At 47.9% G+C, this 16113-nt stretch overlaps 3 protein-coding genes across 3 annotated transcripts; 2 read left to right on the forward strand and 1 right to left on the reverse strand.

Moving 5' to 3' along the window:
• Positions 1 to 5790: 5790 nt before the first annotated feature.
• Positions 5791 to 9468, forward strand: amdX (putative C2H2 transcription factor (AmdX); the record flags this gene model as incomplete). Its single annotated transcript, XM_033568659.1, has 3 exons — positions 5791 to 5869; positions 5936 to 9319; positions 9383 to 9468. 3 exons carry the CDS (start codon positions 5791 to 5793, stop codon positions 9466 to 9468), a joined length of 3549 nt encoding a protein of 1182 aa, XP_033427465.1.
• A 1150-nt stretch (positions 9469 to 10618) lies between these two features.
• On the reverse strand, positions 10619 to 13416 carry ATNIH1004_003988 (uncharacterized protein; the record flags this gene model as incomplete). The annotated part of the gene is made up of 2 exons (XM_033568660.1): positions 10619 to 13192; positions 13252 to 13416. The coding sequence occupies 2 exons, from the start codon at positions 13414 to 13416 to the stop codon at positions 10619 to 10621; spliced, it is 2739 nt and encodes a 912-aa protein (XP_033427466.1).
• A 951-nt stretch (positions 13417 to 14367) lies between these two features.
• On the forward strand, positions 14368 to 15645 carry ATNIH1004_003989 (uncharacterized protein; the record flags this gene model as incomplete). Its single annotated transcript, XM_033568661.1, has 11 exons — positions 14368 to 14449; positions 14497 to 14574; positions 14620 to 14649; positions 14719 to 14761; positions 14830 to 14866; positions 14917 to 14964; positions 15046 to 15080; positions 15142 to 15198; positions 15252 to 15366; positions 15437 to 15524; positions 15575 to 15645. The coding sequence occupies 11 exons, from the start codon at positions 14368 to 14370 to the stop codon at positions 15643 to 15645; spliced, it is 684 nt and encodes a 227-aa protein (XP_033427467.1).
• Positions 15646 to 16113: the final 468 nt, after the last annotated feature.

Below are 16113 nucleotides of genomic sequence, written 5' to 3' on the forward strand. Positions count from 1 at the left end.
ATAGGACTCGATGGGTTGATAAGGATTATATCGATCAACGGAACACCGTTTTACTTGAAACTGGGCTGTGAGGACTGTTAGAATTGATTGAGCCTTCCAGTCGCTCAGATAATCGTATCTAACGGCTCGGTGGGTTAGTACATTCAGAGGGCCCCGTAATGCAGCAGGTTGTATACAACCTCGCTCTTTAGTAAGTAATGTGCACCTGCACACGTCTGATAAACCCCATCAGATTAGCGTGCTACAAGAGCAGTCGTAGGGAATAGTTTCCGCTATTGATAGCACCTAATCCTGAATCAGAAATATTAGCTAGCTGAATGTGTTGTCTGCGCGTAGCAAAGTTTCGGACCCGGCGTGCCTCCCACTCCATCCAGAGGATATTTACGATCCATATTATAGTTATGGATGGCTCAATATAGTCAGGGTAGAGAATGCCAGTGCCCAAATGACACAATCTTGCATGACTTGCCTATCAATAGTACACATTACACCAGTCCCGTCGGAGATTTTCTGTCCATGACCAGCTGGGATACCCAGATCGACAATGCAATTATCAGACAGGAGCGCGGGATGCGACTCGATCGGCTACCGCATGCAAATTGTTGGTCCGTGTTCCTGATGTGGTCCTGTCGCCTTACCAATCGAAGCTTGCGAGATCGTTGTGGGCGATCGGGTGTAACCGCCCTTCCTTGGCTGTATTTGCTGTTCTAGATGCTTTCACTTAAGTAAATGCAGCCCTTCTCTGTATACTCCGTGCCAACCCACCTAATAGAAACGTTTGATTTTGGCAGGGGTACTGGATAGGCTTCGTGTTATTGGTTTATCCTGGAGCCGGTCCGCAACGCGAGTGACACGACAGTGAGTGCTAAAATCATTGGATTCCCAGAGTATACCACAGGATAATCCCTAATGAAACTTACCAAGACAATATCATGAAGCGGCCTATAGCCGCCAGAGACGGATCATCACGTACTCAAGATAAAGATCGTATTGCCATACATACCACTACTACTATGTATAGAAGCATGACAATGCGGACTATTGCCCGCCTAAGAGCCTTTTTTGGAGCCATAGCTAGTATCGCCTAGTATCCATGCATCCAAGGTGGTCCTATCAAAGCAGACCAGAAATGACAGGGATATATTTTGTTGTGCTAACTGGGGCCACCTGACTACGGCCGTAACTAAACTTGTCCTGCATGGTGGCCTGAGGTGTCAAGGGTCTGAGTCCACCATCTCGAGGACCGTGCGAATCCATACGTGGCGGCGATGAAAACCAGTTAATCAGAAGATGCTAACCAATTCATCCCCCAGGTTCAATCTCGCTACCAGACCCAAGATTGCTAAGTATCCTACGAACCACAGAAAGAAAACGACACAAAAAGAACGACAAGAGAGAGTCGAACCTTGATGCATCTTGCCGAGTCCCGGAAATTTAACGTCATAGCGTGGGATGGAACGTTGCCCCATCATGCGAAGGATGGCGGCTAATCCTATACTATCCCGCGGGCCTCATGCATAATATGCGGCATTATTCACCTGTGTCGGATAATCATCCACGTCTGCTTGCCGGGCCATTGAGAGCCACTGGAAATAGAATTCACTCTCCGCAAATCATAGACTGGGAAGCTGAATACAGTCACCCATAATTGACATTGAACCTGTCTGCAGCCACTGTTGCTGCTACTCACTTTATCAACCGGCTTCTAGGTAGCCGAAGGAGTGCAATCAAGATCCCTACTTACTATTCTTCAAATCTACAAGGAATGATGGTGGAATTGGTGGATAGTCAGAGCTGGACAAACCTCGAGCTCTTCCATCTTGTTTTATTTCGATCTGAGGTCCTTTGTTGCCAGAATTGCCACTAGAACTTAACGTCTCCCTGGTCTGTCGCATCCCAATTACTGGGTATTAAACAAAATACGTTGAACTTGAAACTTCCCGAAGCCTATCCGATTCGACCAAATTTGAATAAAAGAAAAGAAAGAAAGAAAGAGGAAAAAAAAAAAAAAAAAAAAAAAAAAAGGGGGGGGGGGATAAGAAGGCGAAGAAAAGAAAAGCCAAATGGCCTCCGTCTTGCTTGGATATTCTAGAAATTCGAGCCGTGACTTCAGCAGTGTCTACAGAGTAAGGAACGGCATCCGTTCCAGGGGACGCATGGATGGGGAAGGGCAGCATGATCATCCAAATCGGGGAACGCAGCCAATGATACAGCAAGAAAGTCTGGAGAAGACGGTGCTACTAGTCTCCGATTTTATTTCGGTGTCGCCAAGTCTTCAGTGGATGGAGAACAGACCCAGTGGTGGTTGGCAGGGAGTGCACTCCAAGGCCTGAAACAAAGACATTTCATTTGTTGGGCAGTTGGAATTGGTTCGAGGCGATTGGATGACAAGGGAAGAAGTAAATCTAAATCCATGCAATAGGACGGAGTCCGCTGGTTAATGACCTCAGGATCCACCACTGCCGGATCTGGTGGCTGCAATTGGCAAACAGTCTGCTGGATCCTAGCAAATCCCCCACACGAACCTCACTGTTGCTCATTTGCTCTCCCCACAAAATGGCGCAAGCTCGTTTTCTTCCTGCTTGGGGCAAGGTTGGTTTGCCCCCTTGGGATTAGTCGTGGCCGTGAGTTCCGTGCTGTTCCTGCCAGGATTCCTATTAATATGAGTGCATGACTATGGATTACGGATAATTAGTGAGACTGAGGCCTTTAGGAGGCAACCAATGCGGCGCTAACTGCCACTCCCATCAGTAGTAGCGTAGCCACTGTCCCCCCAGCCTAGTTAATTCATATTCTCAGTTCCTTGTTGAATTTCCATGCCAGGAATATTTTTCAGATAGACTCCAATAATTAACCCCAGAATATATAAGAACCCCAAATCATCTGTCAACAGAAGCAAAATGAAGCACTACGTGGGCAGCCGATCGGGGCCAGTCACGAGGTCTGGGGTTGGATTCCACGTTCGACTCCCGACGATCCATGGCCCGTTACAATACCATACCCCTTTAGCAGAATCCACGGCCTCCATACCGCCGGTGTACTCGCCATACCTTAAGTTCGCTCTTGCTTCTTTCTCACCGGTAATCTAACTACGGATACTGGATTCTCTGGTAACTTCGATTGAGGTTATCTTTTTCTCACAATTGTATTTAAGCTTTCGCTGATGTTTAGGGACATACAAATGTATTGCTATGTTGTACCTCTCCAAGTGCGCAGGGATAATCCTGTTACATGGCCAGGTGTACAGGGAATCTAAGGTTCCAGCCTAAGTAAGATAGGCATTCAACCAATGCCGCCTGCAAGTTACAACCCACCTTCCAGGCTCGGATCAAGACAATAGTAGGCAACAGTCAGAATGGGCTAGCATGTAAGTTTAGCAGTACCTACCTAGCCAAGGGGCGACTGCAGCATCCATGCATCCACTATGTATGTACAGTACTCGATGTTCGAGATTGGTTCTGTGTATTCTAAGTACATAATACTAGGTAGAAGTACGCTGTAATCTGGTAATATTATCATCTTGGCACTATCTCAGAAGTACCTAGGTACAGAGAATTATTGATCACCAACAGCTCTCACGATAGGTTTCGGCTACGGATCCCTGTACGTCTATCTGACCTCAGCCTATCACTGGAAATGTCATAAAATTATTGGAGACCCCCGGAGCCGGACGGAGCTATAAAGATATAGTAAAGTGGTAAATATCAAGAAGCTCAGGATATATTCCACGGACCAACCGGTTCTAGTACTAAAAAGTGAGTATATGTACAAGCGAAGCAAATTAGTCAACCGGCCCTTGGAGTTAGACGTTGGTGACTCCTGTGCAAACGTCGCTGTACTGTGATTCGAGGCTACCAATGCGTTGGATGAACTTAAATAGGAATTAAGGACCAACTTCCACGCGCGGCATTGCCCCCCGAATACTAATTGGAATTATGAAGAGCACTTCCTACAGCGATCTAGGCTATCTATCTCGGCTCTAGTTTACTGTCGCATTGAATTCTTGTATTATTTCAATTGCTATCGTCTATTTATTTTTATCAGCATTATACAGTTTAGGTATTTTCCTTCACTTCAAGAAATATATCCTAGACACCCAGGCTTATCTACCTAGTTACGTACCCCCACCAGACCAAGCTGTAACGATTTATACCATACACAATGAGCGATGTACCCGATGACCGATGTGACCGTACAGTACCACATTTCCCCGTGACTGGGTGGTGGGGCAGCCTTGGCTCTGGGCCCATGCTTCCCCTGCAACAGTGGTCGCACTAGGGCATGTGGACCCACTTCGGGCCCCGAGTTACGTCTGTCATTGGCGGGTGGCGTTACTAATGGCGTCTGCTGTTTCGTGGGTTATCCCGCAACAGTTGCTGGGGTAGACCGGATGAAAGTAACTTGGCTGGTAGTACGCTGTTAGAAGGCGGTTAGGCCGTGGTAAGCAATCACAGCCGGGAGAGAAAAAGAAATATATATATATATATATATATATATATCCAAAAATAAAAATAAAATAATATTTTTCCTATGTACGGAGTATTATTGTCATCATCCCTACGGTCCCTCTGTGTCGATTGTACGAGGGATTATCCATTAAGATTCGCCGTGCGACCTGACTAAGAGCTGTACGAGATTAGTTCCTGCTCACTAACTGAGCTAAGGTACGTAGTGCCAGTACTGACTTCCCTACCTGCCGCCTACTATAGTAGAGAGGTACTTGTCAACTCCTTCTACATCTTGAGCAACCTTTCTCTTCCTCTTTTCTTCTCTTTCTCATTCCCTTTCCTTTTGTTTCTATCCAACACCAACTTCTCTCCTTCTCCCTTCTCCTCCAGTCTCTCTACCATCCACGGCATCTGCCATTCTCATCTATCTCTTTCCTCCTTGCGATCCTCCCCTGCTTATCAGCAATTGACTAGCAGCCCACCTGCCACCCCTTCATTGTCGCACTTATCAATTCCGCTCTCCATTCCCCATTCGGCTATCTCCGGCTTCCCTACCCATCGCCTCACACCATTTTTATTGAAACGCGCATAGCATTTGTCACTAGACGTTCTATTTCCCTTCCTCTGATCAGGTCTATTGGGCTATTTCTAGACCCCTATTTTGCGTCTCTCAGCGTTTCTCTGTAAAGCTAAACTCCGTGAATATTCCCCTGGATCGTTGGAACCTTAGCCCCTGCTGATTGCTCCCGATTGTCGAAGCACCCAAAGATCGAGTTCCCCAGGAACCACTTCGCCACAATCCACCCTGCTCCAACGTTCCTTTTAACAGCCCTGTTCCTCCATTTGGCCATTACGTCGAATTCTACTCTCGGTTGCTCAGTGGCCGGAACACTGCGCCTTTCCTGAATATTCTCACTTTCCGCGTGCCTTGGGTTGCTTCGTACTCTGGTTGGTCTCCCTAGCATTTCCCGATTCTTATCTCTCCACGTTCCGCTGGAACGTCAATGACGGCAGTATTATATTATTCCTATCGTCATCGGCATCATCACGAACGCCATCTATGTTATCTGGGTCGTCCAGATCCCATATTTATTCTTTTCCCTATTTTTTGAATCTGAAGCGATTATCTGCTTACTAGTTCCCTTCGAGCAGGAATACGGTCAATGTCGGGCTTTCGCGGTCGTCCTTTTGACTAGCTTTATCTTTGCACAATCAATACGGAAAGTTTATTTGTCGGCGGCCTTATATAGTCAAGTTTACGACAGAGGCGTACAGCTCCGAAACTGGTGCTTCAGCTCCTGTTTCTATACAGAGGAGGGAAATTAGCATGCTAGTTGACTCAATGGTGGGTCAGGACCTGGGTAATAGCCCGAAAGTTGAGGATCTTGCAAGTATAAGTGAAGTCCCTGCCGATATGTCTGGTGAGTCTAGCGATTCTGCTCTCATTATGTCTTTTTTTTTTTTATGTCTGACAGCCCTGTTTCTAGCATCTAAAGAAACCGCGAAGAAAGTCGACAGTGCCAACGGGCAGGCCAATACCAGTGGCAATATACCGCCTCCCAAGACCGATAAGCCACGTCCACACGGTTGTACAACCTGCGGTCGGTCCTTCGCTCGTCTGGAGCATTTGAAACGCCATGAACGTTCACACACCAAGGAAAAACCGTTTGAGTGCCCAGACTGCTCACGTTGTTTCGCTCGGCGCGATCTGCTTCTAAGGCATCAACAGAAGCTGCATATGACTACGACACCGTCATCACGACCTAGAAATGCCCGTCGGGAAAGCACCGGCGGTGCCGGTACAGGAACCAATCGCGTTCGCAAGAATTCTATTGTCAGCAATTCCAGTACCATGCGACCCCGCGCAAATACTATCAGTCACATCGACGGGGCTTCGCTAGGCGTTATGAATGCCACCAATCCACCGCCATCTGCGGCTAGCCATGCCTACCATCCCAGCTTCGGCTCGGCCCCAATAGGCTCCAATTTGGACTATCGGGGATTCAGCTCATGTCACCCTCCAGTAAATGGTCTTGCAAAATTAGAAACTCATGGGTTACCTGTGGATCTCTCCGGTGGTCTCCGTACAGCTCCTGTTGGCCATTTCGACGTTCATTTTAATGAGATGTTCATGGGTCATGGAAGCACTATCAACCCGGCTCAGCTTCATTTCGGTGGCTCTCCCCAAAACTACGGCAATGACTCGCCGTCTTCCCCATACTCTCATCCTGCTCATCACATGCCGCCGAACACCGAACCGATGATGGAGGACGAATATGCGTTTGAGTGGATGAACGGATTCGACCCGTCGGTACCGATGGGTAAAGGTAACGAATCGGCAATCGATGAGTCGTCTCCTTCGGCGATGAGCACTGGCAGCCAGAGCGGTATTAGTGAGGCGATGATGGAAGGATCGAATCGTTTCTCTATGTCTTCAGCTAGCTGGCACAATTCATTCCCACCCCACACTGGAGCTTCATCGAACCAGTTTGCTGTTGATTATACTACCTCACCCACTTTTAACGATCTAGGAATCCCCCCGGAAACTGTGTCTCCGAAATCTTTGATGGCGCAGAACCCGTTTGGTGAAACATATGCCACGCCTCCTTCCATGACGTCGGTGAGCCAACCCATATTGGGTGGACATTCGCAGAGTATGTTTTCATCCTCTATGGCAACAAGCGGAGAATCTCCTAATCCTCTCAACCTGCCTTTCGCGAATAGTGCCCCACGAATACACCATTCCGCAACCTCCACGGATACCTTTACAGACTCCACCCGACAGGCTCTTTTAGCCAGCATGGCCACCCCTTCCGGCATTAATCACCGCAAGTACTCCCAGCCCTCAACCGGCATGATACATTGTCGCGAGCTCTTTTCCCGCTCTTTTTTCAACAGTTCCGGTCAACTACCCAGCACGCCCGACATGCAGCGTTACATTTCGGCCTACATTACCTATTTCCATCCCCACATGCCGTTTCTACATATTCCGACCCTCAACTTCCAAGCACCCGAGTACACTAATAACCTTCGGACTCCGAGTGGGCACTTGAACTTAAGCTCCACTGGGGTTACTGGAGGCGGCGGGTGTTTAATCCTTTCTATGGCGGCAATTGGCGCGCTCTATGAATTCGACACTGTAGCTTCAAAAGAACTATTTGAAGCCGCGAAAAAGATGATTCAACTTTACCTTGAGGAGCGCCGTAAAGCCGATATGTCTGCTGCTCTAGGTCGGGGACACGCAGGTCGTGATAATTCCGTCCACAACACTCCTCTTTGGCTAGTCCAAGCGATGCTCCTTAATGTCATCTACGGTCACACCTGCGGGGACAAAACATCGGCCGACATTGCCAGCACACATTGTGCGGCATTAGTGAGCCTAGCACGCGCAGCCGAGTTGACGCATGACTTAGACGCCAAGGATCTGCCTCAAGATTATTTAAACACCGGACTTGCTGGTGGATCCGGTGTAGAGGAGACGGACACAGAGAGCGATGGTTGGCGATCAGCACCCTTCGGGCCGCGAAAAGAGCGAAAAGATTGGCTGGATTGGAAGGTAGTCGAAGAACGAAAACGAACCCTCTATGCTATCTTCTCTCTTTCCTGCTTCCTAGTGTCAGCGTATAACCACGCCCCTGCTATTACCAACTCGGAAATTCGCCTGAACTTACCATGTGAGGAGGATCTTTGGTCTGCAGAGTCCCCGCAAGCATGGAAGAAAATTGGAGGGCATCTGATCCCAAAGAATAACCCTTCGTTTTCCTCGGCATTGACAACACTTCTAACGGCCAGCCAACGAGAGCAGCGTCAAGCCAAGTCCACTTCTCCCTTCTCTATGGACGGCTCCCTTCCCGCCGAGGATCTTTCAGGTAGCGATTTGAAGCCGAGTACCTTCGGTTGTCTGGTACTCATTTACGCCCTACATAATTACATCTGGGAAACTCGCCAGCGTCACATGGGTCGGCAATGGACATCTCGTGAAACCGATGCCATGCAGGCTCATATTGAGCCTGCTTTAAGGGCATGGCAGGCAGCCTGGGCCAACAACCCTGTCCACAGTTTAGAACGCCCCAACCCATTTGGAGCGGGTCCTCTGTCTGCTGACAGCATTCCTCTATTGGACCTTGCCTACGTGAGGCTGTTCGTTAATTTAGGGAGATGCAAGGAAGCATTCTGGCAGAGAGATTGGAGCGCAATGTCGGACGAGCTTGCGCGAGGCACGGAAATCGTACAACCCATTGATGAGATTCCGTCCGATATGTTAGACCCGTCAATTACCGAGGCCGCTCAACAAGCTGGCAATCGCCGCCACTCTGTCGCGGACCTTGGGGTCTCAGACCTTGCCATCTCTAGAACTCCGACCCAGGAAAACCCTATGCAGACTTTTATGGGTGTTCACCGTCCCAGACAATCTAAACGAGAGAGACATTTACGGAAAGCCGCGTTCTACGCAGCAGACTCCATATCCATGTCTGATCGACTTGGAAACACTTTTGCCGAATTCACGTGTAGAGATCTCCCTATTCAATGTGCCATGTGTGCTTTTGACTGTGCTCAGGTTCTGGCGGAATGGATTACGACTGTGCAAGAGCGCGTCGGCCCTTACCTAGGACTCCTAGGTCGTGACGACGTCGATTTGATACAGGCCTCTGACTCTATGCTGCTGGAGGAAGAAGACTATAAATTGTTAGACAAGATCAAAGAAATCCTGACGAGTATTGAGACCAAGATGCAAAAAGAAGTACAGAGCAGTGCCACTGTGTCCGCATTGAGCGTATTGAAAAGGCTTCCCAGTGTTGTGGAAGGGGGTTATGGATGCAAGATACTCATCGCCACAGCAAGCCTTCTGGACAGGGCTGCTGTCTGGCCAGGTTAGTTATAATTTACCCGCTAAGCTTCAATCTGGCGATGCCAGCTAACTTATCTCCGCTTAGTCATTAAATTGATGGCTCGATCGCTCGAAGCGCAAGCTATCTGTCTAAAGGAGCGGTCGGAAAATTCAACTATTGGTACTAGTTGACAGAAACTAGACCACGGACTCTTTCCAACAGTTCTATGAGGGTTCCACAACAAACTGCGGTATAGTTACATGAATTCACCAGCTTGCCTTGCTAGTTTTGCCATTCTCTTCCAATGAGGCTCAGCTTATAGTAGCCAACTAGAGGTTTGGCACCTGCCTGAGCAAAACCTTTGTGCTTGTCCAACATACGATGATTTCAACCTGTTACACTAGTTTGGAGGTTCCTTGCAGTACGTTTGACAGGGATTATGCAAGACTTTGTGTGGTTTACTGAAGGGATTCACTGGGACAACAAATAACATGCCGGTGTTTTGGGGGAGGTGAATGTCTTTTTCTTCTTTTTTGGTCCTCATCATTATTTTGTTGCGTTTTTACGAATTCCTCATACATGCCTTGGTGAGTGAGTAGCCGGGGACTTTCAGCTAACCTTATTCCACGAAGCTGATTTGTATCACTTACACCTTGTGGTCGCAGTCATACCTGCATTTGTTTTTGTTATTACATGAAGACTGACATACGACCATGTGGCACCACCTGAAGTTGGCTTCCCCCTTTGTAATCCTTACTGTTGCTATGACACGCGATGTACATGTTTCAATGCTTTGTACGTTTTATATTCTTCCTTTGGTTATGATGATTATTATACTTCTGTTTTACCTGCATCGGATTACTTGGTTTGATATTAGGGGTAGGCGGGACCTTAACACTGCCATCCATGGGGTGAATGTGGCAGCTTCGCAAATACCCTGATTCTGATATGTTTTGATTATTTCTCGACACGAAGTGGATGATGACGCATGATACGATATACGTGAGCCCACCATCCAGAGAATCTGCATCATCTAGGAGCGGCATATATGTGCTGCTGTTGACTGGTGGGCCTTGACATATTTTTGTGTGCATATAGTGGCTGGCATCTACCATCAGTGTACATATTGAAATGAGTGTGGTGTCTAGTGGGTGGACCAAGACTAGAGAAAAGGCATCACAAATGTTGAGAATCGTCTCCTCCCATTGTAAGATTCACAATTTAGAAAAAGACCCATCCGATTAAAGCTACTGTGAAAGGAAGAGAGCAGAGATCTAACGAGAGAATTATTCGATTTTTGATATGGACAGATACATACAAGACGCCATTAGAGTGAATAATCTATACAATAAGCCTTTCAAATGAGTACTTCCCAGCAGCCTTACGCCGCAAATACCCAATCTCCCGATTACTCCTCATCTTGACTTCACCAGTGGATCTCTTGACCTTGGTGCGACCCACATCCGCGGAGCCTGCCTTCAACGACAACGGTAACAACTTACCACCAACGTCGCCATCCAGCGTATCGTCTCCTTCCGCAGTCGCATACACCATCAGATCGGCGCCATTGAGTTTCTCGTGCCGAACAAGCGCAGATCCCTGCTCCACTTCGGATCTCGGGACTTCTTTACCCGAGGTGGTGGTGCTACGATGCACACTTTCCGTATACCGGAGGTATTCGCGCAGGATGCCTTTGAGATAGCTGGCTTCTTCTACGCCAGCGAGGGCAGCAGAAATCTCGGATTTCATGTCAGCGATGAGGTCCATTTCACGGGTCGACGCGTCGCTGACGTCTGCGGCGGAGATCCAGCCCGAAGGGCCAATAGCGTCCACGGAGGCGTTTAAAAGAGTCGAGATTGTATCCAGGGAGAGCGCAGGGGTGGTTTGGTGTGGAGAGATAGGAGTCGGGGGGTTCTCTGTGAAGCGTGTGGTGTAGCCTCCTGTAGCAAGAGAGAGACGCAGGTGGTGAACCATGGAGAGGATGTCGGTTCGGGACAGCATGGAACGGATGGATTTGGTGATGGCGGGGGACGGGTGAGCGTGGATCTTCTGCAGGGTGGTGTTGAGACCCAGGAAGATATCCTTGAGGCTGTCCTGGGTGGTAGAGGAGGGTTGGTCGCCTTCGCCTTCGCCATTGGCGAGGGCTCTGGCGGTTTCCTCTTCGAGGGCTAAGGAGAGCGCAAGGGCTGTGTTTAGGAATGTCTTGAGCGCGTAGGCTAGCTCGTTGGGGCTAAAGATAGTAGGGCCTTGAATGACGTCCAGAAGATGCCGGAAGGTCGGATCGGAGTCGATCAGCGCTTGCATGAAGGAGCCTGTTGGCAAGGATGGAAGGACGCGTGGCTTGAAAGATCGTCGAAGAGCAATCTCAACATTGTCGGGAGACAGGCGACCAAGCTGGATGAGCCATTCACATGTCTTGGAGGGCCAAAAGTCAATAGTCAATCGGACGGATGACGAAGCGGACAGCTTGTCCTGAGTATTGCCGACATTCTGGACGGAGAAGATAAATGTCAAAAGGAACAAAGTCACTTCTATGTTAACATGTTGATCCAGCGTTGGCAGATTTATCGAATTATCCGTCTTGAAGTAACTTTGCACTGCGCGATCGAACGCATCTGTGTCCTTAGATTTAGAAGACTCGCGTAAATCTTGCACCAGTCGATTCCATCGTTCGATTTGCTCCTTAGAGGTGAGATCCAGCGAGGTCACCTGCTCTACCCGAGGCTTCTTTGCGGCCACATCCCATTGCGAGTATGATGATCCAATACCGCGGCCGATAGCATCGATCAGCAGGCCATCTCTCGGCCGCTTAAGAGAAGATGCCAGAGATGTGTTGGAGCTGCTCAGGTCGAAAGCATACAGTGTGTTCCCCTTTGTCGCAACAGCGATGCCGAGCTTCGCAAAATAGCTGATAAAGATCGCTCTTGCCTTGGGACCGGAAGAGGTGCCAGGAACATCACTAAGGGCGATGCTGCGCTGTATGGACTTGTACTGCGTGTCAAACAATGCAATGACTGATTTCCCTGCCCCGATTACTGATTGCGGCGAGATTCGCATTACCGAAGAGAATTCCTCATCATTGAGAATGAATGTCGAAGTCACCATCGGTTTGTATTGGGAAAGGTCGAAACTGACGAACCCTTTTTTGAATGAGAGGTTCAGTCTTGCAGATACGGCGTGGAAGTCCCATTCCACGCCATCACTGTCAAAGGGTTCATACTCATCGACATCGGGAATGCTAACGGTGAGAAGGTGTCTCAACTTTTGACTCTCATCTAGGTTCTTTCCTTGAGGTTGAATTTTCCCAGGGACGGAAAACATAGACACTTTCACATTGCTCAGTTTGACGCGTTCAGGTCCAGTCGGATGCGACACGACCAGCATTATCGACGGTTCGTTCCCCTCGCTGTTTATCAAGTCTCCTAAGGCCAAAGACGCCAGGTCTTGTCTTTTCTTGAAGAGAGCCTTCTTTGCGTCGTCGAATTCAACAAGGAAGCACGCACGAATTGTATGAGCCGAGGAGTCTTGCGCTAGCTCACTGTGTCGGATGCTCCACCGCTGGGTTTGGAGATCAGCTGCCAGTCGACGCACACGCCCATCTTCGTGGACCACTAAGACATCAAATGTGTCTTCTTCATCCTGCCCTGAGACAGTTGGCACAAGGCCGACAAAAATCGCCGGGCTGTCAGAATCCTTCACAGAGAAGGACAAGGAAGAGATGACGGGCGCTGTCGATCCATTTCCAACACTTTCTTCAATGAAAGACTTAATTTCTCCCTGAGGGTTGACTGCGACGTACGTCTGCCGCTTCACAAGGGGCTTGTTCGATAGCTTCCTGCGCACGGAGCATGGCTGGCAGGAGAAGAAGGATTGCGGCGGAACGGCGTAGGAGGTCACCAGCTTGGGTGTTTGAACCTATTAGACCTGTATTTAGCTTTTCTGTCCTCAAAGGCCATAAGGATCGTGATGCATACATTATAAATATTCACAGCCTCTCCATCCACCGCAACAGCCACTTCATACCTCTTCCGCTTCTTGGTGTCGGCCAATCCATACACTTCACCAATGCGTGTTTTGCCCTTAGAAGCATGTAAAGGGCGAGGCAATTGAGCCAAAACAGACGGCGGTTGCAAATCCATCACCGCGAAACCCGAAGGGAAAAATACCAACTTGCGCGACAGTTGTCGCCGTAGAGCTGAGCGAAACACAGCCGTATGAAAGAAATCCAATTTGATGGCATCCCGAAAAATTTCTGGGTCTACGTTCCTCCGAGAACCGGGCCTATTCCCCTTCTGGATCGTGCAGTGATTGCAGTGGCTTAAAGGCTCAGCTGACTAATAGTTTGCCCACATGTATCGTCACGTGTATTCACGGGTGCCAGCTCGCCGTGGTCTAAAAAAACCTCGGCGTGGGCTAAAATTCTGCCACCTCCGCCACCGCCTTTTTAGACCACGGTGAGCCTTTTCTTGGCATGGGCTCAGCGTGGTCTAAAATTAAATTTTCCGTACTTTTTAGACCATGTTGAATCCCTTCAGCGTAGCTTGACCACGCTGACCTTTTTGGCCTAGCGTCAGTCCCCGGTCGGTGCATATCTGAGCATATGCTCAAAAATTAAACTGCGTGAGATTATTCATTGCATATAATATATATAATCAACATATTCACTATATAAAAATAGAGGCAGATTTTGCAAACACTGTGAATATCCTACACCCAAATTGGGTAATAAAAATGTTGGCCGCGTTTGCATTTATTTTGAACTAGAAGACCTAATTTTTTTTTTTCTCTTCATTCTTTCTCTCTTCTTCTCTCTTTAAACTCCCCTTCTTAAATAAGTATCGCATATCCCTTCTTGGCATATACCGCATATATACCTTGACCGGAAGACTTGAAACCTCTCCTTCTCCCCTTTCCTTTCTGTATGCCCAGAGTATATAATTACAACCATTTATATGACCCTTTCTTTTCTGATACCCAGTGCATATACTACCAATCTGTGACCAATTTTTTTTTTTTGCATGTCAGAATACACTAATAATTTTAGTTTTATTTAGGGGCCTTGTTCTAGCATATACATTAATATGCAGAGAATGCAGCTTTCGTGTAAAGACTTTGACAATCCAAAGGTCGCTGGGGCGGTAAACCCCCACCCCGACTACAGTTACTTCCACAGTGAGTATCTACTTAATATATTCACAACATGTGCTTAACATATGCAGGTCCTATCCCGAACCCAAACCCTACTTGGCGCCCACACCCGGACCCCCGCACACCTGTGACCACCGCGGACAATAAAAGTATAAGGCCCCCACAGATGTGCAGCATATGCTAATTATTTACAGATGCCCTAACTCCTGGTTCAAGACTATCAGGTATTAATAGCATGGTGTAAGTAATTAACATGCCTGGTATATACTAAGCATGGGCTGACAACCTCGCAGATGCGATATTGCAGTTAATGGCAACCAAATATGTGGCCAGCCTGTTTATTCTTAGATTACTATAGGTCGCGTTTTTTAGCACATTGTTGGTATATGCTACCTATTCCATAGCTTTGCCGCCACATCTGGAACACCCATCCCGGTGCCAGTGAGTTGTCTATTCCTTGTATAGGTCTAGTAGATGCTAAGGATTCATAGCTCTTAATCCCTTCCGCACCAACATTCCCCAGGCTGAGTGCATTGCAGGTAAAAAATTAGTAAATACATAGCTTCTCTTGAGCATATGCTAATAATTGACAGCGCTTTAAAGCGATGGATCCTTAGCAGACGTGGAGAACTGCCCGTTACGTGAAGGAGCCTGGGTATGTCCTCCCCTCCGCATATATATATATATACATTGGGCGTAGGGCTAACGTATGCTAGTGAGGGTCCTATGTACAGTATTATTCAGGATTACTGTAACTTCCTCAAGCAGCTGGCGTGAGTAGAGCATATCTGTATTATATGCATAGTATATAACTAAGAACCACTAGCCAGGAAGATAACAACTTTGCTCAGCAGTTTGGGACTGAGTTCCATCGTCCTGTATATGATCCGGGTATTTACTCTACGTATTCCCTGCGTATGCTAATATTTCCTAGAGGCTGGGTAAGGTCTCTGGTCACAAGGCATGTGCCCCTGGAAACTAAGCTCTTTATAATATACTAAGTATATGCAGCACAAATCTTCCCCACTACCCTCTAAGCCACCTACCCCACTGTCTGCCCCCAAGCGCAAGCGTGCTCCACCGAAGAAGGGTCACAAGGGTAAGTATAGCACATCCCCCTTATACTAAGCATCTGCTAAGAACTTGTAGCCACCGGTAGCCGGAAGCAGCCGGCGCGCGCCAAGAAGGATGCTGCCGAGTCGGTGCCGGAGACTGCGTAGGGTATATACACGGTTGGTTTTAGAGATAAATTATAGAGTCTAGGAATAAGTAGAGCAAATACTAGTCTAGCTATTATTTAGGGAATTAAAATAGCTTTTTTAACATACTATACATCTACTAGGTGTATGCTCTGCACTTGCAGGGGTTTCCCTTTTTCTTCTTCTTTCCCCCTCTACCTCTTCCTCAAGCTCCTTAATTCGCTCAACTATATCTCTTCGTCGCTTAAGTCCCTTAAGCTCCTTTTAAACACTTTTCTAAAGGGTCTATGTTTAGCATATACACAGCGGGTGATCTAACAGGGGTCTCGATAACACTATCTTCACCAACACTCTGTACAGTGCTAAGTGGGTGTGTTCGTTGACTTGCAGGTACATGCCTGGCATAAGACGAGCATGTGTTAAGGCTAGATACTAATAGGGAATTAGTGTCCTGCATGGCCACTCCGTCTGTATTTTAAAGAGGTGTAT

The sequence above is a fragment of the Aspergillus tanneri genome, assembly GCF_003426965.1.
Source record: "Aspergillus tanneri strain NIH1004 chromosome Unknown AapTan_3_pilon_pilon_pilon, whole genome shotgun sequence".
NCBI lineage: Eukaryota > Fungi > Ascomycota > Eurotiomycetes > Eurotiales > Aspergillaceae > Aspergillus > Aspergillus tanneri.